This window comes from Pseudopodoces humilis, chromosome 11 (assembly GCF_049639895.1).
Source record: "Pseudopodoces humilis isolate 2021_Gansu_Grassland_sample_001 chromosome 11, ASM4963989v1, whole genome shotgun sequence".
NCBI classification, from domain to species: domain Eukaryota; kingdom Metazoa; phylum Chordata; class Aves; order Passeriformes; family Paridae; genus Pseudopodoces; species Pseudopodoces humilis.
This window is the reverse complement of record NC_142210.1, coordinates 5,847,244-5,870,180: the sequence shown is the minus strand read 5'-3', so window position 1 is coordinate 5,870,180 and position 22,937 is coordinate 5,847,244. Positions and strand designations below refer to the sequence as shown.

Genomic DNA, 22,937 nt, shown 5'->3' with positions numbered 1-22,937 from the left:
ACAAGCTGTACCACCTGCCCTGTGGATACTGAACTTGCATGGCTCAGGGGCTGGGGGCTGACTGGACATTTCCCCCTTCCACATCCAGGGAGCTGGAGGCTGGAAGCTGCTTCCTCACACAACATTGCAATAGCACCTACAGCTCATGCTAGCTGAGCAGGATAGCTACAAAAAGCCACAAAAAGGGCAGCTGATACTACCTGAAGCCAAAGAGGCAGACAAGTTTCTGCTTTGAGCTTCTCAATCTTCTGGGCAGAAATATGAAGGAATAAACAAAAATACAATTTGTATTTACTAAGAAATCTTAGAGAACTGCTTCATAAATCAAAGCAAGAACAAACACACACATCTGATGTGACAATCAGCAAACTGAGCTCGTTTTTGTTTACTATTATCTCAATCTAAACAAAAAACTTCAGATCAAAAGGATGATAGTTCTTTTTTTGCCCTACAACAGCTGTGAGATAGACTGAAACTAAAACAAAGTATCTCTCCCAAAATTAAAAACCTAAAGAATAGAATCATAGAACCATTAAGGTTGGAAAAGATCTCCAAGACCATCAGTGGTTACCTTAGCAATTTTCCCCATTTCACAGATGTTTGCTTTTTCATCTTCAAACTCTGTAAAGGCCTCTTCAATCCTGGCAATGATTTCATCATGGTTAGTGCAGACATTTGGGAGTCCTTTAGGGAAGTAGAAACGTGGAATGTTTATGGGCACAGGGGTACTGCTGGTGGCTTTATTCACAGGCAGAGGAGTGTAAGTGCTAACCACAGGCTGCAGGGGGGCTGGGGATGAAGTTCCTGCCTTCTTCTCTTGTTTACTTTGAGCCTGAAAATAAAATGAATAACAAACACATTTTAACATCATGGTACACAGAGCAGGAAAAAATAGTTTGTGCTTCCAGTAATTAGAAGAAAATTAAAGCCCACCAACAATTAAATCATGGCATGGGGATAAAAATGCACCTTAAATAGGCAATTAAAAATTCCTGCATTATGAACCAGTGTGAATTTAGGATGGGCCACACCTGCTTTTATGCCATCTCTGAGCATTTTACATATATAGCTGTGGATCATGATTTCCTACTGAGTCACAGGAGAACACACTGCAACTCAGTGTGTTCCACTGACCACAGACAAGAACAATGTTTTTTCTTCTCATGCTGGTCTTGGTCTTGTCATTCTGCCCCATGAACAACAGTTCCTGCTCTTTAGTATTTCCCCTCTGAACCAGAGCACCCACCCACACAAATGGCTTGCCTAAAGTATGTGCAAGCTTACATTCAAACAAGGACATTATCTATCCCTTGGGCACATAAGTAGTTTTGCCAAAGCACTGCTTCAGAGATAAATTAAGAAAAGATTTTCAAGACTTCCTTCTCAATTTCAGCAAGCCTTTTATTCTGTGCCCAACTTAAACAGTCCCAGACCTAATTTTGTCAAAGGTACTAAGCACTGGTAAATCAATTTTTCCATCAGGAATTAGGAGTAGCCAGCAGAGTGTCATTAGGCACTCACATGATGTCTTTTCCTCATTCCTGTCGGAAACAAACACATGGCTGATCTGCTGATCCCCACTGGATCCCCTCTCCAATGGATCTCTAGTTCTAGCTCTGCATCAAAGACAGCATTTGTATTTAAGTACACAATGAGACTCTAAACCAGGGAATTTTTCAGACATGGGAGGGACCATTTTTTAAACTTTGACAAGTAACTACAGTATAAGCTGCAAAATCAGCTGCTGGAATATGGAGGGATGAGGAATTCCCTGCTCCCCCACGGAGACACTCCTTCTTGGGAAAAGGCAACAGGCTTTCCCACTGCACAATGGTTCCAATGCAAGAGTTCTATTAATGTAACAACATATGTGATAAGGCTCAGAAGGCAACAGTCAAGTAAATACAGCTGTGACTTTCAGTTTGTTTATTCTAACTATTTTTAAAAAAAAATGGTTTCAGGATAAAGCAGCCAAGTCTGAGTCCACTAAATCCAGAAGAATGTATATGATGAACTGACTTTGCCTCATTATTTTCTGTAAACTTGGAGCTTTTTTCTCAACACATACTGAATCTCCCAACTAGCCACAGATTTGCTTTCAATAAGGTAAAGAGGTAAGAACTGTAAAAGCTTCTTTAAGCACTACTTTCACCTGCAGTTTATAATACTTTATAACCCATTCATCAGAGACCCATGAAAGAAGAGAGAGAGAAGGATTTTCCTCCTCTTTACTCCTCTGCTTCATGGCTCTTTTTTTAAATGGGACGACCTCTTTCTTCTCCCAAATGCTGTCCCATTTCAGGACAGAAGAAGGGGGTCAGCTCTGAGGCTCAGGGAGTTCCTGGACTCACGAGTGCTGGAGGACAGTGAGCATCAGCCACAGTCACTCTGTCCCGCAGTAGGACAATGAAGGTGATCTGAGGTGGTGGCAGAGGTTAAGCTGGGGAGAGCTGAACACTTACTCTGAGAGCACAGTTGACTGGGTTAAATAAAAGACAATCCTTCTCCTGGCTTCTTTCCTCAGCAGAGCACCAAAAGTGAAGCCCGGACCGAGTGAATGTGTGTAGGGAGGGAGCAGCTGGCCCCAGCTCAGGGATCACACAAATCACCACTTCTGCTTTTACCATCCGCTCTCACCCTGCCTGTCCTGCCCAGCCAGGGGCTTCTCCAGCCAGGACATAGCTCTGCTCAGGAGATTTTCCTTTCTGGATCCCAGCAGAGGGGAAGTCCCTGCCAGTCTCTCACAACACCATATTCATACAAACAATGCAAAGCTGGAAAACGTCGAGGTGCCAACTGCAGCCACTTGACTTCTATAATAAGACTTCAACATCAGTTTGCTCGAAGGCCACTTCTCACAAACAAGTTTATTGCTCCCTAATATCTTCAGGATACGCAGGCCAACACCAGGAGGAACAAAGAGAAATTACTCAAACTTAACAAAAAGTTCCACTAATCAAGATTTCTTTCAAAGGACACTGACTCTTCATTGTAACAATCCATCCCCTTCCCCTACAGTACAAGGGAATAATAAAATTGTCTTTTTGTTTTCTTGGAAGGTGAAGAGTAGTCCCCAAGTAGAGCACAACAGCACTGGGCCATTTTCCTCCCCTTCTGCATTTTACAAACATCCCAAAATGGCACATGGCTTGAGCTGACCATGCTGGAACACAACTCTCCCAGGTCTCCACCTCCCAAAAACCTGAGCAACTCTTCTGCCTCCAGGTACTCCCAGAGCCAGCAATGCTTGGTACCAGCTCACACAAGTCAGGACCACAGAGGATGTATGAATTTCCTGATTCACATCCACCACACAAGCCAGAAGGTCAGATACCTACAGGAGAAATACAGGGAATTCTGCAGGACTTTGAAGGAGGGAGCCTGTTCGGACACAAGTTCCCAAGTGACCTTCCCAGTAAGTCTGACTCACTCACGCCTGCTCAGGGATAGCTGCTTTTCACATTCTGCCTCAGGAATAGAAATACAATTTTTGAACTTTGTCTTCTTCCTCCTCTTAGAAGAAATGAGCTATTTATGACAAAAAGAAAAAAGCAGCAACTAATCCTTGAGGATTTTGTTCCCTAGAACAACATTACAAATTAATACTCTGGGATGGCTATAATCAGATGCAAACCACGATGGACACAATAAGAAGTTGTAATTACAACTTTTTGTGAAAAAAAATTTAAGAAAGAGGTATGACAGGAAATTCTGTGGAAATTCATTGGAAATAAACAGTTTCTTATTGCAAAAAATTAGCCTTAAATGCTGTTTGCCTAGCAGAACACACTTCTCCAAGAGGGATGTGCATTTTCAAAGAGGACAACTAAGAAAGGAAACGACAAATAGTCTAAGAAATCTTTTAGCTTTATTACAATCATTAACAGATAAACTTTTTTCTTTTTTTTGTTCAAGAGAAAAGGTGAGATTAAAGGCCATTTTTAAATACCACTCTAGCATTCTGTAATTTACCCTAACAAAAATCCATCCATCCACTATACACCTTTTGCCAGCCATATAATTTATTTACAGGCAGACAAAAATAGTGACATCTGTGTTATAAATAAACCAGACAGAACTACAGCCTCATTGTAGCTACACAAACAAAGCACAGACTAAACCTCTGCCATCCCAGCCTGTCTCCCCGGGATGTGCCAGTCCCAGCAGAAAACTCCATGGAAGGAAGCAGTATCAACATCAAGTGCTCAAATTCTTTCTACTCCTTCCTCCTGGTCCCAGGCTCCAACAGGGTACTAGGCAATATATTTACCAGTTTCTTGCTTTATTTCCAAGTGGGATATTGTAATCCTCTTTTCTAGGGTACAGTGACTCAGCCTGGGTTCTTGCAGTCCACAGTGCTGACTTAATGTCTCCTTTCATTTTTCAGAGTTCCTGCCTTCCTGAAGTCTGATGGTACCTGGCCACAAGCCATCCTCAAAGCTCATCACTTCTCCAGCACTGGTTTGTATCTATTGCCCAAGACTTGCCCTCCCTGAAGCCCTTTCCCATCAACAAACCTTCTGCTGCCTCTTTCTTACCCATTTCTAAGGTCAGCAATCAAAGGCTCATCTGCACATGGCTCCAGACATCACAGACCTATGAGAAAATGCATTGCTGGAGAGAATATTTTCTTTTAGGAAGCAAACTCACTAGCAGAAACAAAGTCCAATCACAGCAAAACAAAAATGAAAACAAACTACCTAAGTAACACAGAAACCCAAAAGGATTTAGGTAGGAGTAGACACAGTGCTAATTGTAAAGTTGGATCAAGTCCCTCATGGCCTTATCCAGTTGAGTTTTGCAAACAGAAGCCTCCCATGCCTCCACTGACAAGTGTGGCTATAGATCTTGGACACAGCCCCCAGCACCCAGTTCCCAGTTTAGGCTGGGAACCCACTGGCTGAGCAAGAGCCCTGCAGAAAAGGGCTGGTGCACAGGCTGAGCATGAGCCTGCAGTGAGAGCTGACTACAAATAAGGCAAATTATGTCCTGGACTGCCATAGGAGCAAGGCCGGGAAAACATGGGAAGTTGTTATCTCTCTCTGACATTGGCCGGGCTGCATCTGGGTTCCTGGGACCAGTTTAGGGCCTTCCCTTCAAAAAGTGATGGGAACAGACCATTCAGAGATGTAAAGGAGGGAAATCAGAAAGCTGGGATCAGGATCAGGCAGGAGGAGACACTGAGGGCTGGCCCTGGATAGTGAGGGGAAGGCAAGGGATGGGCTGAACAGCCTGCAGCTCTTGGAAGTGCAGTTACAGTGACAATGGAACCAAACTGCAGCTTGGGATGGATAGGCTGGAGGACACTGAGGGAAGTAGAGCCTGTGAGAGGTCACCAAGAGAGGCTGGGTAAATCCCTATCCTTGGGGAAAGCCAGTGCTGATGTGACCCAGTGTTAGAAATAGAATTCCTACAAGTGAGATGTTGGATTAGAGACCTCCCTTCCTCCCAACACTGCTATGGGAGGCTCTCTGATCTGTCCATAAATAGTCTTGCAAAGGATAAGCATAAGAACTGAAATTTCCACCTCCTGAGATAGAAGTTTACCAACACTCTTCTCCCCTGCCTTCCTGGACAACATCTGTGCGTTTCACAAAGCACCTCTCACTCATCTCTCCGCTCTCTATCACCACCTAATCACCTGTTCACCCGCCAGCACTTTTGTTTTCTTACTGGGCCCAGTTATCTCTACTCTCAGCTCATCCCAAGCCCCAGGTAGAGCCCCACAAGGCACAACATTTAACTACAGCTCACTGCTGCCACGTGGGAGAGCTCCCATCCCTGCCCTCCATCTCCAGAGGTCCACTGTCACTCTGGGAACCAATTTAGCCCCCTTGGAAAGGCAGCAAACAGACTTGGCTTTGAATTAAGCCAGCTCACAGAAAGACCTGTGGGGCAAGAGAAGGGTTGACACAGGGTGAGGAGGTAGCAAGAAAAGAAGAAAAAGACCATTTTTTTTGAATACTGCAGGTGCCCACAGCAGTATTTCACTTGCCTTGAAGCAGCAGCCCCAGACCAGTCATTCCTAACACACTCAGCAGCGAAAGTGCTCCTGCTTCACACCGGGCAGAGGCTCATGGACCAAAGCCTCGTCCATTTTTCCAGCTGTTCTACCCAGAGCTCTCATCCCTCCCTGCAAACCCTATCCTGGCTATATCCTTAGTGATCTGGAGAGGGAATTTAGCTGTGCTGTGGTTCATGACGGTCTCTCCAAACTGCTCGGCCCCGCCCAAGCCATTACTGCACATTATTACCTCATCCAATTCTCCCCCAGGGAGTGAAAAACACGTTCCAGAGATTTAACCTCTGAGATGTACTTTAACCTGTCACCAGAACGCATGAAATTGTGCCACGATATGTTTTGGAGCATTTTTAATGCTGTTTCTTAGGAAACGGCTGCACTGCTCCTAATTTCAACTTTTTAACTTCCTCACTGGGTCATCTATTACTTAAATATAGATAAAGCTCAAGATGGGCCGTTTTCAGCAAACTGTGAACCTTCTAAATCTGGAGTGACTACACGTCCATTTGGTGTCCTGGCACATCCAATCTTTTGTCAGTTGTTCCAGAGAGCGAGTATAGCAGCTGGGATTTACCAAAAACATACAGCTGTGATACAATTTCCATTTCTTTGGCTACACCTCTGTGATCTTCAGGGTCTTTTCCAGACTAAATGATTATAGAATCTCCTTCAGGCACAGCCCAGAGAGAGTAGGAAACAGCACAAAGATGCACCTTGAGATGGTAAAATCATAAAATCCAAAGGCAGGTAGACTGGTCTGCACAGATTTGTACACAGCAGACAGCAGAACGTTGTGGTTCTTCCAACATGCAACAACAAACATTCAGAGCAATCACACAAAAAAATCTCATAGAAAACAAGACTTACAATACTTCTCCCCATTATTAAATCACTGCCCTTGCTGTTAATTTCCCCCCTTGTTTACAAAGACATTTTAACTCAGCAATCTAAGCCTGGAAGGTTTATTTTTAAACCTGCTGGTATCTAGCTGCAAATAACTTTCTGCAAATAGACACGCCTAGAGGGGATACAGATTGATTCTCTGATCCAATAAAAAATACAAAAAAAAAAAAGATAAAAGAAATGCCAAGCATCCAAACCTGGGCCTGCTGGAAGGCCTTGAGCCGCCTCTTGAATCGAGATGGAAGAACAAAGTCACAGCCCTTGGAAAGGAAAGCTAGCTCCCCTCCCAGATCTGGGTCTCTCCGCAGAGAACTCTCCTTGATCATCATCCTGGGCAGCTCCTAAGCAGATGCTGACCTTTCCAGAAGGGGCACTGGCACTCTGTAGGAGACCACGTCAAGACCAGCACGTTGCTTTCTTGGTTTTGATTTTTTTACAGGCAAAAAATGACAAATGGCTTCAACATATTATGTCTTCTCTCTCTTCACAAGGACAACATCTAGCAATTCATCTCACTCCTGAAGCCAGAGTTCTCTATTTTAACCAATATTCAAAGTGTCTTTCAGTACCACCAGGATCTTCTGCCGTCTTGTAACACTTTAATTGAGAAACATGATCTACAAGTGAATCTATTTCCCTGCTGGCTACATGACAGACAATCTGTCCTTGGCTTGTAATAGGCCAGGGGTGACATGAGAAAGGAAGCACCCACCACCACTACCAAGAGCTCTAAAATTAGATGCTCTGCAGAAGTGGCTAAATATACCATCTTCCCCAATAGTTCCTATTTTGTGTGCTCCAGTGCTGAGACCTGAGGGGCACCCCTGGGTCAGTCAGGCTCAGCTAGAGTTAAACCAGGCTCAGACAAGGGCCCTGCCTGTGGGATGGCAGTGGTTTGAGGTCCCTGCGGCTGAGGTGATGAAGCAGAGGAGCAGCATTAGTTCCCACTCTTGACTGAAGGCTGTAATTTTCAAAAAACATCATTTTTTCTTTCTTGCTGGAAAAACCGAATCGTCTAGTTCCTTTAATGCCAAGCAATAAGGATGATCATGAAGTCATTCCCAAGCAGCTCTGAAGAAAACCGTTTCCTAAAGACATCAAAATGCATAATTCTTGTTACTCACATTCCAAAGGTAAATTCTCACGAGGCAAAGGCAAAGCAATTCTCAGGGGACAATAGTCTACTTTTTCTCTGCACAACTTGGAGCAAGCAGACTTCAAATCCTTGCTCTAACTTTGCCTAGGCTTCTTAGAAGTGTGTTCTCCCTCCCCTATCGTAAGAATGGTGCTGAACAAGGGCCTAAATCCAATTCTTCCCACACAAAAGAGTCCCATGGAGTGCTTCCCCTACTAGACTGTAAAATGTGAGCCACTCTGCCAGGATGCTACGTTCAGCAACACAGAAAAACACCCAAATTCAAGCTAGTAGGGCTTGCTTTCATCAAGGTATTGCATTTGAAATGCAAAGATCTCAGTGAGCCTCACAACAGAAAGCTTTTACTGGACGTGTGCCTCTGATGTATTTTCCTGGGTTCCTGTAGAAAGCCCTAAGTTAACACAGAGCCCAAATGAGAACAAAGTCTAATGGAGTAGCACAAAGAAGATGGGGAAGAAAAAATAACCTCCAAAAAGAAAAAGGCAGGCAGGAATGTTTGAAGTGGAACTGCCACCAAATAAAGGATGTACAGATCCATATGCAACACATTTGGAACAAATTTGGTTTTTCTTTCTCTGACAATTTTTATCTAAACATTAAGGCAATACCTAAAGAGCCCATGAGGCTGCACTGTACTGGGAGCGCTGCAGATCTCATGCAGCAGCATGTCAGGAGATGATTTATTGTAAATCAACTGTGGCAAGTGATGAATTACTTCATGTTCTGCTTACAGCCTGCAGAGGAAATGAAGCCCAAGGAATGTCTCTGACCTCCAGCTGCATCCAGACCAGCTACAGAGACCTTTGACAGATGTATGCATTAAAGAGACACACTAATCTGGCAGCCACTAGTTAAAAATCCAGTACATCCAAGTACTTTTCATGCTTAAATTAACAAGTCACAAAGGATCTCAGAAGTTTGGGAGGTTTTCACTGATAACCTGAAAAAATGCAAGTAATCCAGAGGCACAGCTCACTGTGGCTGTATTCCAGTGTTTTGGAATAGCAGGTTTCTAACATGCTACTTTCTATCCTCAAAACACATAAAGTGGGTATAAATAAAGATATAGAGTACTATGAGAAATCGACAGTAAGAGAATCTTGTTTCAACAGCTTCAAAGTCACCTGGACAAAACCCACAGCAGGAATGTCTGGTCTCAACAGCCAGACCAACTGCACAAACCACAAACCCAGAAATCCCTCCTTGCTGTAGGTGACCCAGGTTAAAGGTGAGAGATGCCAGATTGCCTCTCTTAGTCACCTTTCATTCTGAGATACTTTAGACTCACTTAATACTTGTTATTTCAGTAACCATTACCAACAGAGAAAAAAAAAGTCCCATGTTATTCACTATTTGTGTTCAGAGGTAATGAATAATTGATGTTTGAAATTGTGAATAGCTTAAATGACAGATGTTATCAATATTGGATCAAAGTAATTTTTAACATATGTAAGATGAAAGTTGATTTTCCAGAAAGAGTTTTATATTATATTTTAGACACATTTTGAGAATATACAATTATTTCAGAACAAAGTTAAAGCAACTGTGACATTATAGAAGCCGCTTTTTACAACTAAGCACCTCATGCAAGATCCTTGATAAGAATATCATTACATTTACAAAACAAAGAAGTACACAAAATATGAGGGGGCAGAATTACAAAGTTGCAAGGTCAGCCTTAACTTTCCATGATTCAGAAACAGTTAATTCCACTCTGAGCCTTCTTAGGGCCCCCTGATTTAAGCACACAGCACAGAAATTTTGATGCAAAAAAGCAAAGTGTGTGGCCTTGAAAAATGGTGTTTCAGAGCACAGGGAGTTCAGAACCTTCTGAGAGTCCCAGAAACACCCACTCCATCAGTCATTCAGGAGAGGCAGGATTAGACAGACACTACCTAGAGCCCACCCAGAGGAAATGTGGAAACAGGGAACAGCCTCTGGGTACTTCACTCAAGGTTCTACCACTTGAGATACAGCACGATTATAAAGGTGGTCTTATCAACCCCACAGACCCTCTGCTCCCAGATCCACAGACCCTGGCCAGAAATGGCTGGATCACCCATCTGACCTCAGCCCAAGCTATTCCACTTGCTAAGCTAGCAGGAAACAAAAATGTTAGCTAGGTTTAACTTATATATAGGCACCATAGTCAGTATAAAGAGGGTTTCAGAATCATACAATAGGAAGTAGAGGTATGTAGGAGAGAGAAATGGGAAGCAGAACTGCTCTTTCTGGCTCACTACAACACAAGAAATGCTCTTCAGGAGATACCCAACAGTGGAGGGACAAAAACCGAAAGGGTCTCTTTGTATCAAAGTCTGGCCCTGACCTCTGCTCCCAAAATTATTCATAAACTTTATTCAACAGCTCTTGAAATACAGCACATGAGCAGAACATGCAGCAAAGCCCTGCACCACTCACAATTGATTCTGAAAACAGAAGGACCATGTTGCTTACAGATTTTTCTAGGTTTCTTTCACTAGAGCACCACTCCAAGCATTAGCTCAATTTACTTTGTCAAATCAACCAACCTGGACAGCTGCCAGACTAAGGACACATGAGGTCAAAAACATCCACCAGTAACTTCTCCAAGGACTTTGCATATGACATTTTACTCAAAGGTAGCAGTCTTTACCTTCCAACACACCTCAACACTCAGCATTTCTGCAGGTCAGCTCACATCATCCCACAACAGCCCCATCTCCACCTTCTTCATTGCTTACTGGTCCCAGTTTCCCCCAAGTCCTTCAAACCTGGATGCTGGTCCATTCAGGATCCTTATAGCCCTCCTCACTACAGACAAAAATACAGGTAAGTACTAGGGAGCTTGCTGACTTCTAAAAGGCAACTGTACTGCTCTCACTGAGCTATTTTCTCAAAACCAACATACTAAAAAATCAGCTTAAGTCAGGCACAGAGAACAGGAAATCCCAAAACAAATAGTTAGGAGGTTTAGAGATAAGCAACGGAAAACTGGATCTCAGAATGGGAAATGTTGGACAGTCTAAAAGTATGCAATGCTTCCTGGCCTGCCCAAAAGAAGCGTGATGCCCTTATTATGTGCTCTGCAAAACTGATGGACTTCTTGAGTATTCATTTCCTACTTTCTAAATATTTGGGTTTTGAAGATGAAGAGGCAAGTAATCCTATTGTTCTCTGCGGAGGATCATAATTGGGTTTATGATAAAGAGGAAGTCTGTTGCTGGTATAAGTTAGCACAGATTTAACACAGGCCAGCTGAGCCAGAGAACAGCCTGGTCTGAAGGATTCTCCCTCTCCTTTTTCATTGCTTAGCATTTGAGGGATATTAAATCTGTCAAAACCTTCACAAATGAAAGGTATGCTGCGTTTTCATCAGTCTCAGAGCTCTGGGGTTTCTGCATATGTGGCCAGCTATTTGACAACAGTTTTATGAGCCTTAAGAAAATACAATAAATACTTTGCATAATTGAGGCACACATGCGATACCAACTGAGAATCTACATGCAGCTTCAATTACATCCAGAGTGGTCCAGGAATATGGATGTCTTCTCTAGATGTTACACCTAGTAAGGAACACATCTCTGCCACAAATAACAGCAAACCTCAGGGCAAGTGCAGACCAACAGCCCAGTGCCTTGTGCTCACTGCTGAGGGGACCAGCTGCCTCCACATCCTCTGCCTCCCCAGAACAGCTCTTCTCACCCAGGGTCTTTGGTTCTGGGCATGTGCACAAGGCACGGGTTGTGTGACTGCACGGAGGAGCAGAGCTCTGGGAGCTGTGGAGCACATGTCCATAGAAGGCAGGTTGGGAGCAAACTAACACACAGCTAGGTGGGATCAGGGGAACACAACCTGCCAAGGCACCAAGCTGAGAAGCCACTTGGCAGCATAAATGCATCCCATTTACAAGCATTACATAAAATCTGCCACAAACCCAGCGTCACACTTCATCAAACACATTTTTGTTTGAACTCACAAGTTAGAAAATTTTGTAAAATAATGTACAAGGCAAGATTACAAGGGATTACTTTAGAAATTTTAGAGCTGTTTAATTCTACACTCTCTGTGGAAAAAGATTCTTTCCCTTGCTGGAAATACCAGAATATCATTTTCTGTAAGCAAAGTTGCCCAGAGCAACAACAGAAACTCCTGGAAAGCCTGGTCTAAAAGGATCTCAGTACCATCATGTAGGGTAAGACAAAACCCATGTATGCAGTTTTTCAGAACTGCATCAAATTTTGGGCAAAAGTGGCCATTTTTGAAAACAGGCACATTAAGCTCCAACAGGAAGAAGCTGTGAAAGTTCACAGGGAAAACAGAACTGAATCCTCTAAGATTCTGTCCTTTGTCTCACAAAGGATTGGTCTCTTTTGGAACCAGTGATAAGGAGGACGAGAAAAGCTGCTCAGAGATGGGAAAGGGAGAGGTGGAAGAATCAGTTCTTACTGGACGGCTGAGAGGAAGTCCAATACTTGGTCCCAGAAATAAAGTAATTATTTTTACTTATTAAAGTAATTATTACTTCACCCTATTATAAGGGACCCATTTAAACCACAAGCAAACCGTCTACAGAAGCACCAGCAGGAAAGGGTCAAGCTCAAAGGTGAAACTCCATGTCAGGACCTATTTTATTTTCTCATGGGTTTCAGTTTCCTTTTTTTGTTTGTATTTAAATAAAGGCTACATTTCTGCCAGGTTGAATACATCATTCCACACTGCCGCATTCAAAGCACAATGCATCATTTATATGTAATTCCCCACACTCCCCCCACATTTTCCCACCTTTGTTTTATTCACTATTCCATCAAAAGTTTGGTTCTCTTACCTTTATTACTTCTGGGGCCTGCTGAATTGAAGCTGGAACAGAGTCTCTGGAAGCAGCCCCAACATGGTTTTTTTGCCCTGCAAGTAGGGACTGTGAAGGAGTTGCTAAAGTTTCCTGGAGAATTTGCATCACTTCCCTCTCCTTGGACAAACTTCCCTTGCCTGTCTGGAATTCCACCAGCTCCTGGGCAAAGTCCTCAATGCTTCCCAGGATACGCAGTAAAAGGGCTTTGTCATCCTCTTCCATTTTATGACCATTGGTTTCCATGATTTTTGACAAAGAAGAAGGAGGATCAGCAGGTTTACTTTTGGGGTCAAGAGCCAGAGGTGGAGCCTGTCTATCCTGCCTGCCAGACACCTGCAGTGAGGCAGGTTCACCCTCCTTCTGAGAGGGTTCCCTCAGAGTACTCTCCATTTTCTGTGAGAAGCATTCCAAGTCCAGCAGCAGTTTGTCTATCTCCTCCTTGTCCACCCTACTGCATGTCTGGGCTCCCTTGGGGACAGCAGCTTGGGCACCACACAACACAGGATCTGACACTGGTTTTAAAAGAGCAGTTTTCTCAGGAGCATCTCCCACCCTGGCCTGCTCTGCTTTAGCATCAGCAGGAAGGTCTGATGCTCGCTCGTAGTTGCACTCCAGGCTCTGCCAGCCCCTCTTCTGCTCTGCCTTCTCTGTCCCTGCTGTTCTGTGCCCATCAGACTCCTCCTCGATGTACAGCGCCTCGGTGGCAGACGTGCAGTCGCAGGGGCTCGGGGCTGGTGACTGAGGTAGAGCATCTTTCACAGCTCTCACACTGCTCTCTGGAGGGACACCGGGCAGGGAGTTGGAGGTGAAGCTCACAGTACCTGTCTGGATGGACTGGGAGGTGCTTGTCACCTCACCATGACCTGGTAGAACGAGAGGAACTGCACTTGAGGATGGCAGCTGAATGATATCTTCATACCTGGGTGGCTGCTCATCAGCAAATACCAGGGGAAAGGGAGTTTGCTGCAAACCATGGAAACAGTTCACCAGCTCTGCCCAGTCACTTGCTTCTCTCTGCCCCGCTGTCTTCAGCTCAAAGGGCAGCTTTTTCAAGTAGGAAGAAAATCTTGTCATCAGATTCATGTATATCATCTCTGAATTAGCCAGGGGATCATTGCTGTTCCCTCCACCAACATCTGCAGACTTCTTCTTGATGCAGTGTTTGATTATGTCTGTGCACTTTTTCAGATCCTCTGAGCACTTGAGCAAGATGTCCAGGCACACCTTAATATCCTCACCAGAAGAACCATCTAGCTTGTGTTTTTCTAAAATCTGGGTAATGAAGTTTTCTTCAGGGAAGGAATGAGGGCTGAAGGGTACCACAGGATTCATGGTGACTTCTGGAGCATCGTTGCTCTCCTGCCATTTCTCCACAGGTGAGGGACTCTGCAAAAAGCCACATGGAGGGCAGTTCTCATCATTGTTAAAGTGCCCATAAATCAAGTCAAAATCAAAGGATCGTCTGCTGAAAGATTCTGACCGAACTTTCCTTCCCTTTCTGTAGGCCACATGACTGGAAGAGTTTTTGAGCTTTTCAAAGGAGAATTCCTTTATTTTACCACTGGCAAGGTTTATTGCCTCACCAGTAATGTCTTTTAAACTGCTGGATGCTTGCACTGAAGAGCCCTTCTTGATTCTTGGATTATTTGGGAGGATTTGGTGATAGTCCTCATTTCCAGCCAAGGCAAGACCATTTTCAGGAACAGGAATTTTATGGTCCAGGTTGGCATCTTGGACACTGAGCTGTGCACAGACACTGTGGTGTGCAACTATGCAGGTGAGTCCCTGTTTGAGGAGCTGGCAGGAGCCTGTGCAGTAGTGCACAGTGTGCTGGGAGTGCTGCTCTACCAGCACACTGCTGTAGCAGTTCACTGAAGTCACCATCAGCCTGTAGGTCGCTGCCATAGCACAGACCACGCTGGGAAGTGAGGCTGCAAAGCTCACCATGAACTTCACAGGGAAAAGCTCACTTTTCACAGCCACACCAGATTGGATGAAAACATTCAAATGTCAATTGGAAACATCCAAACTGTGTGAGGAGCTACTGCCTTGGAAAGCCCTGGAGAAGTCTGGAGTGGTTTCAGCAGTACAGTTAGAACTAGTGGAACTTGCATATGGTTTAACTTAAGGCACCTCAATGCTTGTATTCCTTGCAGAAAGCCTTGCTCAGCAGAGGTGCAGCATGAGCTGCTCCATTTCCAATCATCCAGGTAGCTTCTCCAGCAGAGGCCATAAAATCCAGTCACTTCTTAGGCAGAAGTGACAAGTCAACAATTTCTTTTCCTCTCCTTTTGGGTGTGTCAGTAAAAGGTAGATAATCCAGTAGCATGCACAAATAATCCACAGCGTGCTTGGGAGATTCCTCTCTCACACTGGTGACACAGGTCCCTGCAATAGAAATAAAGGTGACAGTCATTATGATTGCCATGTATTATGCAGCCTTGTCTACTATTGAACATCTGGCACCAGACAGAACAACCAGCATACAGGCCTGCACAAAACAGAGTAGACTGATAGTCTTCTTTCACTCAGATCTACCATATAAGAGCAGTGCTGAGGAGCTGGCCTATATTTATACTCAGGCTGTCTGTGTGCTGCCATTTTAACAGCTCTATTTTAGCCACTCATTTTTTTTTCATACTTGCTTTTTTTCCTCCCCAGACTGAGCAAAACATTACCTTTAATTCTAATAGAGCAAAACATTTTGATCCTGTTGTGAATTTCTGCCTTTCATTTTCCAAGGCTCTAAAGATAAGGCAAAGGGCAGTAGAGAAAAGCACTTTCAGGATTTCCAAGCTCTCTGGATTATAAAAAGCTGCAAAAAGCCTACAGCAAAATAGCTGAATGGCTCTAAGAATGCACAGTCTTTAGTAAAGGCCACATTGGCTTCCATCAGCCTTTCACCAAGGTCTCTGGAACCACAGCAATATATTTTAAGGAGGAATAACTGTTTCGCTTACAACCCATAAATAGCAACATATTTAATACACTAAATCCACTGCTGCAGACATTGAGGATACTAACATTTGTATAAAGGTTAAGCCCATGAAAACTAGTTGAGCGTCTTACACTTAGCACAGTCATTTCCAGCTGCATTTCCTATCATCATGGTCAGAACTGCACCAGAAAAAAACTCAAAAGCTGTTTAACTTTGTTATGAAAAAAAGCAAATCTCAGATTAAAGAGTTCTGAATTTTAGACATAGCCTCATCTTTCTTTAATATATGAACAATCAAATGAAAACATCCCAGTGAAATTCTGAGCACCCTCTATTCCTGTAAAAACAGAAATCTATTTAATAAAACATTATTATATCACACAGCTAAGTCACTCCACAGCATGGGTTTATTTTGGTTTCTTCAAAGGCAAATATCCAGCACTATGAAAGGCCAGGCCTGCACCTGATGAAAGCATTGCCCTCCCTACAGTTCCATCCTACCAACTTAGCTCAAAGCTTGGACAAACACAGCACACACAAGACAAGTGCCCTAAGAGTTTGGTGCTGTTGTAGTTACTGACTGGGGAGAGCACAAGTCTAAATGTTCACATTTTATGTATTTTAAAGCCTTAATTTAAAATTGAGTAGCACTGATTCAAGAGTTCAGTGGAATTTGTGATGTGCCATGTCTGCTCATTGCAGTTATGTGGAGTGGCACAGGTAAAGAACCTTTCCCATTTTGTTCTCTGGATTATATAAGGCATTGAAAAGATGGCAATCAGGACGAAGAGCTAACTGCCATGCTGGGCTCTGTAACAGGCTGCCACCTGCCCATCCCAGCTTCGGGCCAAGCAGCTCCTCAGCTCCTCCTGTCCTGGCCTGCTCCCCTCCACACCCATTGGCACTGCCCCAAAGCCCCTCTGGCATGGGAGGGCCCTCCCGAGGGATGAGCAGAGGTATGAGGTGTGCCCCTTCCCGAGGGAACAGCAGTGGTACCAGCTGTGCCCCTTCCCCAGGGATGAGCCGTGGTACAAGGTGTGCCCCTTGCCCAGGGACAAACACAGGTACCAGGTGTGCCCCAGCCACTGCAGTGAGTCAAGGTGCCAGTGGAAAAAGGGCGTGCATGGAACCCTTTTCACACTGTGAGGTGCTCACACCATCACTTGCAAAGGCAGGGAACACACTTCACACCCTCCACTCACTCCTCTCAGGCTTCACTGCCACTGTGCTAAACCCTCTGCTGAATCAGATCCACAGTTCAAAAAGAGCTGTTGACTCCCCAGTGCCTTCATAGGCTCTGTCAGGAAACTCATGCTAGACCTCCAAAAAGTCCACTGATTCATGGACTCCCTTCAACACATCAGGGAAAGAGGTCTGCTGTTTTTCCTTTTCTGAGCCTTCATCAACTTCAAACAAGCCTTCTGGCATTTCCTGAAATGACTGCTATATAATAACTGGAGAAAGGAGAGGCTTTCAGGACAGCAAGTTTGATGAAGAATTAATATTGCTTCTCAAAAAGCATAGGACTTCCTAAGGGCTCCTTCCTCCCTCTGTCATACACAGCAAGAAAAGACTGGTCTTCCTTTTAGCAGCAAAGAACAGTTTGGGTTTATACCTAATTTGGGCAATAATTACATCTTGATTAAGTTATTTCTTAATTAGAGTAATAATGTATTACTCATTGTCTCCTCCTCTGTCACTCCAAGCATAGTTTCCTCCCACCACATCACTGACTAAGCCAGTTCTAATTCTTTAAGCCACCTTCAAGCAATGAAGTTTTTGCATCTGTAAGGTTATTCCTTCAAGGAAAACGTCTCCTAGATTCCCAGCCTAAATAGACCCTTTTTTTTCTGTTCAACCTGGTATTGCCAGCTATGCCCAATAACAATTTTAGGTGTTTATGCAATGATTGCTGCACTCTCTAATCCCTTTCCAGTTTGCCTGTATTGCTCTGCTACTATCACAAACCAACACAATGCAAACACAGATTTGCTCAGGCCAACACAGGATTGCTGTCTCCTGCCTCTGCTGTCAGCACCTTTTACTGCTACAACAGAGGAGGAAGTAATCAAACCATCAATACAAAACCCCAATATCCTCTTTCCTACCACACTAACTACTGTCTTCTCAGTAATTATTTACTAATTGCTTTATTATCACTGTCTGCAGAAACATGCTTAGGTTATTCAAGGGCTGGAGCAGCACTAATTTCTGCTTTCCCACTGCCTTGCCCAAGGTAGGACATGCTCAGCGTGCAGCTTTATTTGAGTGTGATCCGTTGAACGTGATCCAGCATGCAAACCTAGTCAGGACAAAGCCTAAGAGAGGAGTATCCCTGTTTTCAGATCTGGAACCACAGCTTCAAGCTGAGCCTCAGTTGTGACTCTTGGTGGGTGACTCAAACCTGCGACTCAGGTATAGAATGTAAAGACCAAATACATCATGAAACTTTCCTACTTGGCTCTTTCCAGGCTGCAGCTTCACTCCAGTTTGACTCTAGAGCAGCCCCCAGTTCAGAAACACTGCAGAAAGATTCTGTAATTAGGAGTGCTGCCACGAAACCAACCCAGCCCCGGGGATACAGGACTGGCTTCACAACACAAACTGTGAATGAATAGTGCTTCTTGTGTGACTGCAGAATAATGCTTTATGTCTGTCCTATCTCTGCAAGATGACATGAATTATTTTCCAAAGGAAAAAATTATTGCAGATACTAATTATATAAAAGGTTATTCCACAAGACACACAAGAAATTCTATTCATGCAAAGATTATGCAGAAGTTAAATAACTGAACAATGGCAATCTGTTCAGATTGGGACTGTCAGCCAGCACTTGCAAACTGAAGACTAGAAAGCTACAGGACAGGGCTCCAATACCTCTGAAAGTCTCTAACTCACCAAAAGTCTTCTTGAACACTAATCTGCAGCACTAGCAACAGGAGGCAGAAACCACCATAACACAGTATTGAGTAAGCCAGCCTTTCTGCACCAGGATAGGGCCCGAGGATCACTGTGGAACCGCTTGTTTCTAGTGGAAGGCATGGTAGGACCAACCCTCCAGTTTGGTACTCTTGCAAAAGAAAACAAAGAAAAACTGGTTTGTCATTTGGAAAGTCACCAGTATAGCTTCAGGTGCATCATCATGCCTGTGTAATCAGGTGCCAGGTCTTACCCCCTTAGAAGGGCTTGTAGTACCATAAAACATTTAACTGCACCTTCTCTCATTTAGAAATTATTGAGTTTTGTTTAGAATTTACTGAGCAAAGCAGATTTGGGAGCAAGCTATATGGATTATAGAAGAAAAAAAAAACAGGCAAACAACAAAGTAATGGTTTCTTTCAAATAAATTTTTGTAATAAATCCAGTTCTGCTGAATTAAGTGGAAATTCTACAACCAGACATTTAATAAATTATTTTGAATCCCATCACAAAGGAACTGATTAACATCTCACCATCACTTGCACAACTTACTACTTCTCAAAAAGGAACAGGAGACTAAAAAGAGTAACTTTTCTTCCTATACTGAAGAAGTTTGGAAGAAAAAAAACAACAAACAACTGAGTTGTTCCTTTGTCCTGTATTTCTTATATATATTATGGCTTATAATATTTTGATGTTTTGCTTAATGGCAACAGGAATATTTTATATGTAGGACTTAGGTGAGAAGTGCAGCTTTTCAGTCCTCAGGACTAGCAGAAATTTGATGCACATGCAAACATTACAGGGACAGTAGAAGAAACCACTCACAATTGCACCTGAACAATTTGGGGGTTACAGGGGCTTATACCACTGACACAGCAACCACAACCTTTAGAATCTTTATTTCTAAAAGGTTTTAGCTCCAAGCTATTTCATGTTTTAGAAACTGCAACAAACTGTGATGGCTACAAATCCCAACTCACCTCATAACCCCGGTTAGAGGATCTGACCTACTCAGAGTAAGCACTTCTATTTGAACCAGAGGACACTTCCTCATATTCTCAAGTGCTTCAGTATTTAATTACACACATTCTTGAAAAAGGGTCATCATTTCCCATTGAAGCATGTTCAACATCAGGTTCCACAAACAGCTATCCCACTTTCTTATGCTAAATTAAAAGAGCTCTCAAGAAGACAAATTTCCTCACCTACAAGTACTAACACAGTGTAATCAAATAATCTCTTAGCATTTTGCAGGAGTGCCAGAGACTCAGAGATGTCTTCAGAGTCATTGCTATAAATCTTTGTCTGAGTTCTGCCTGTAACTTGCTACTGTTCTTACAAAAACATGGCAGAGGTGGGATTCATCTCACCTACATAGCCATGAAGTGTTTGGTGCTGCCTGTAGGCAGTGCAGATAGGGAGGCACCTCAAAAAGAAGGATCACCCCACTGAGTTCAACAATCTAGTTTTGAGATGATGAGTTACATTAGATGAATCCCATCCTTCAGGATTACACGAGAACACGGGAAAAACCATTTCTGTCTCCAACAGTGGTTAAATGCCAATGCTCAAGGAGCAGTATTAGAAAGACATACGGTATTTCCCAGGAGTATTCTCCTGGCCTCCAACTGTTTCCAGCTCATGAGAACTGTGAAGCTGGATGTGGTTTGTGTGTACTTATTAACCACTGGAGGATTTCTCTCTTATGTGCTTGTGCACCCCTGCACTCAACAGAATTTTTTTGCAATCTGAGCATCTTTTGACAAGACATTCTACCATCCATCACCCCTTTCAATCCTGTCACTCACCAGCTTCAGTATGTCAAGATCTCGTACTAAGACACTGCACAAACACTACACCTCCATGCAGACTGTCCACAGCATTCCCAAATTTACAGAAGTCCATGCCATCCCTCTGCCTTCTCTTAGCTTATTCAGTTCGCCTAGTGCAGAAGCCAATTTGCACGTCTAAGCATTTCCACTGCCCCTCTCATAAGCTTTTCTGGTTAAATTACATACTTTAAGACACAGGAACCCAAAGTGGGCAGAGTATTCAGGGAAGATGAGAACCACAGGGAGAAATTAATTTTTAAGCTGCCTTTCAAAAATCAGTATTATCCCTATATAGTGTTTTCCCCTTTCCAGCCTCACTGCTTTCAGATAATGCATTCTCAAGTGTCTGCTCTCAAAACCACCTGGGTTAACTCACTCCATCCTTCTTCCTACTTGTCTTCCAAGAGGAAATAAAGATACAATCGTCCTTTGTAAAATGCTCAGAGATCTACTGAGAGAACACTCTATTCAAGAGGAAGGTGTTCACTTTTAGAGACCAATATTTTCATGTAGTCTCAGAAAAAAGGTTCAGAGATGGGCAGCAATAATGATCCAGAGGTCTTGAACAGCTATTCTGTGAGGAATGATGGAGCAGGACCAGGCACTTCAGGTCGGAAGAGAGGTGACTTCAGAGAAATAAGATAATCTCCAAGGTCATGAATGGTATGGAAAGGGCAGATAGGGTCTGACCGCTCACCTACTCCTCAGCACAAGAATTAGGTGGTCAGTGCCACAAGAAGCAGGGTAAAACAAACACACGCATGCAGCAAACCTGGGAAAGTCTCATCAAAGGATGACACAGACCCAGAAAGGTTCTAGAGAGTCAAGAGGCCATGTTTTTATACCTCTCTTTGGAGAAGGGAGATTATCTGCCCCTAATTTTGGAAGGGTATGTTATTCATTACACAAAATCACAATGGATTTACACCATGGCAAGCTGGTTTGCTTCCTCTTCTTTTCCTAGAGATGTCATTTCTATTTGCCTTTTTTTTGTTGTTTTTGACTGCTGCTGAGCGAGTTTCACAGAACCTTATCTGCATTACTTAAAAGATCTCTTTCTTGAACAGCACAGATTCTCATGAGCTCATCACTGCACAGGCACAGGGAGTTGTTTATCCCTTGTGCACATTAGTGTACATCTGCTGGTATCAAGTACCTACAACCAAGTACTGTGAGAACCTTCTGCAACCGCAGCCAGCTTTTGTTTCTGCTACCCTAATTCTGTGATTTTCAGCATATACTGTCACTTCATTACTCAGCCTCTCTTCCAGGCCATTTATAACTTGGTTCAACAACACAAGCCTTAACACATATCCCCCCGGGAGTGAAGAGTGATCACTCTTCCCTAGAAAAGCTGACAGTCCTTCCTATGCTTTAACCAGGTATTAATTACTGAGAAAGCTATGCTGCTGCTCCTTGCCAGTTCATTTCCTTTCAGAAGCATTTAAAAAGTCCTTTGTTAATCTCTCTCTGAAAATCCAGAGACAGCAGAATATTTGTTTGTTTGTCTCTTATGCCTTCTTGTCCAAGAGCTCCAGATCATCAAACTTTACCAGCTGTAGCTGGACTCCAGCATTCCTGCAGTGACCCATGGAGGTCACTACAATGGGAACACTTACCAAGGCAGGCTTCCAAACAGACATGACCTTGAGCCTAACTGTCTGTGGCAGGACCATTAACACTGCTCTGCAGTCACTGTGCATTCAGAGAAGTCAGTTTTCACACTGACAAATCTGTTTTGGTAGATTTATCCTTAAGAAAAATAATCCCCCAACACTAACTTAAATACAACCTCTCCACACTTACAGCAGCAACATAAGGCAAGTCCACCACATAAAAAGATCTGGGCTAGTATCAATAATAATAGTCTGCACTGATTTTTAAAAATAAACCTGGCAGTAGACCATAATCTATTGTTTTAAAATACTGATTTGCAGTTAGTGAATGCATTATTATTCAGTGTAACTCCTCCAGGTTAAGTGATAGGGTTATCTAATACTCCAGTGCCTTTAGCCCCTTCACAAACACCAGCAGAGTCCCCAAACATGAGCACACCAGAAACTGCTGGGGAGTCCTAGTGCACAGGCCATGCAAAGCTTGTCACTAGGGGTGACAGCTGGGAAGAAGAGTTAACAGTACCAGGAAAGATGTCACCCTTTTCAGCTTTTCTGAAATACCTTTCTTCAATTTTCCGTTTGCACAGTCTTGGAACTAAAACTGACCAGACAGGAATTTGTGCCCCATGAGACTGGTTTCCAGTTAGACAGATGAGACAGCAAGAGAGTAAAAGCTCACACGATTTTTCCACGTAACGCCAACTCGTTCCACATAAA

General features: G+C 43.4%; 1 protein-coding gene across 7 annotated transcripts in view; it reads right to left on the bottom strand.

The window, feature by feature from the left end:
• LOC102113205 (serine/threonine-protein phosphatase 2A regulatory subunit B'' subunit alpha) overlaps positions 1 to 22,937 on the bottom strand; it is a 56,830-nt gene that overhangs the window by 25,582 nt on the left and 8,311 nt on the right. For all 7 annotated transcript variants that reach the window (XM_088061323.1, XM_088061325.1, XM_014258307.2 and 4 more), the window contains exons 2-3: positions 12,889 to 15,300; positions 572 to 832 (exon numbers count right to left, since the gene is read on the bottom strand). In XM_088061323.1, coding sequence (XP_087917449.1) covers positions 572 to 832; positions 12,889 to 14,859 — 2,232 coding nt within the window. In that variant the 5' untranslated portion in view covers positions 14,860 to 15,300. The remainder of the gene's footprint in view (positions 1 to 571; positions 833 to 12,888; positions 15,301 to 22,937) is intronic.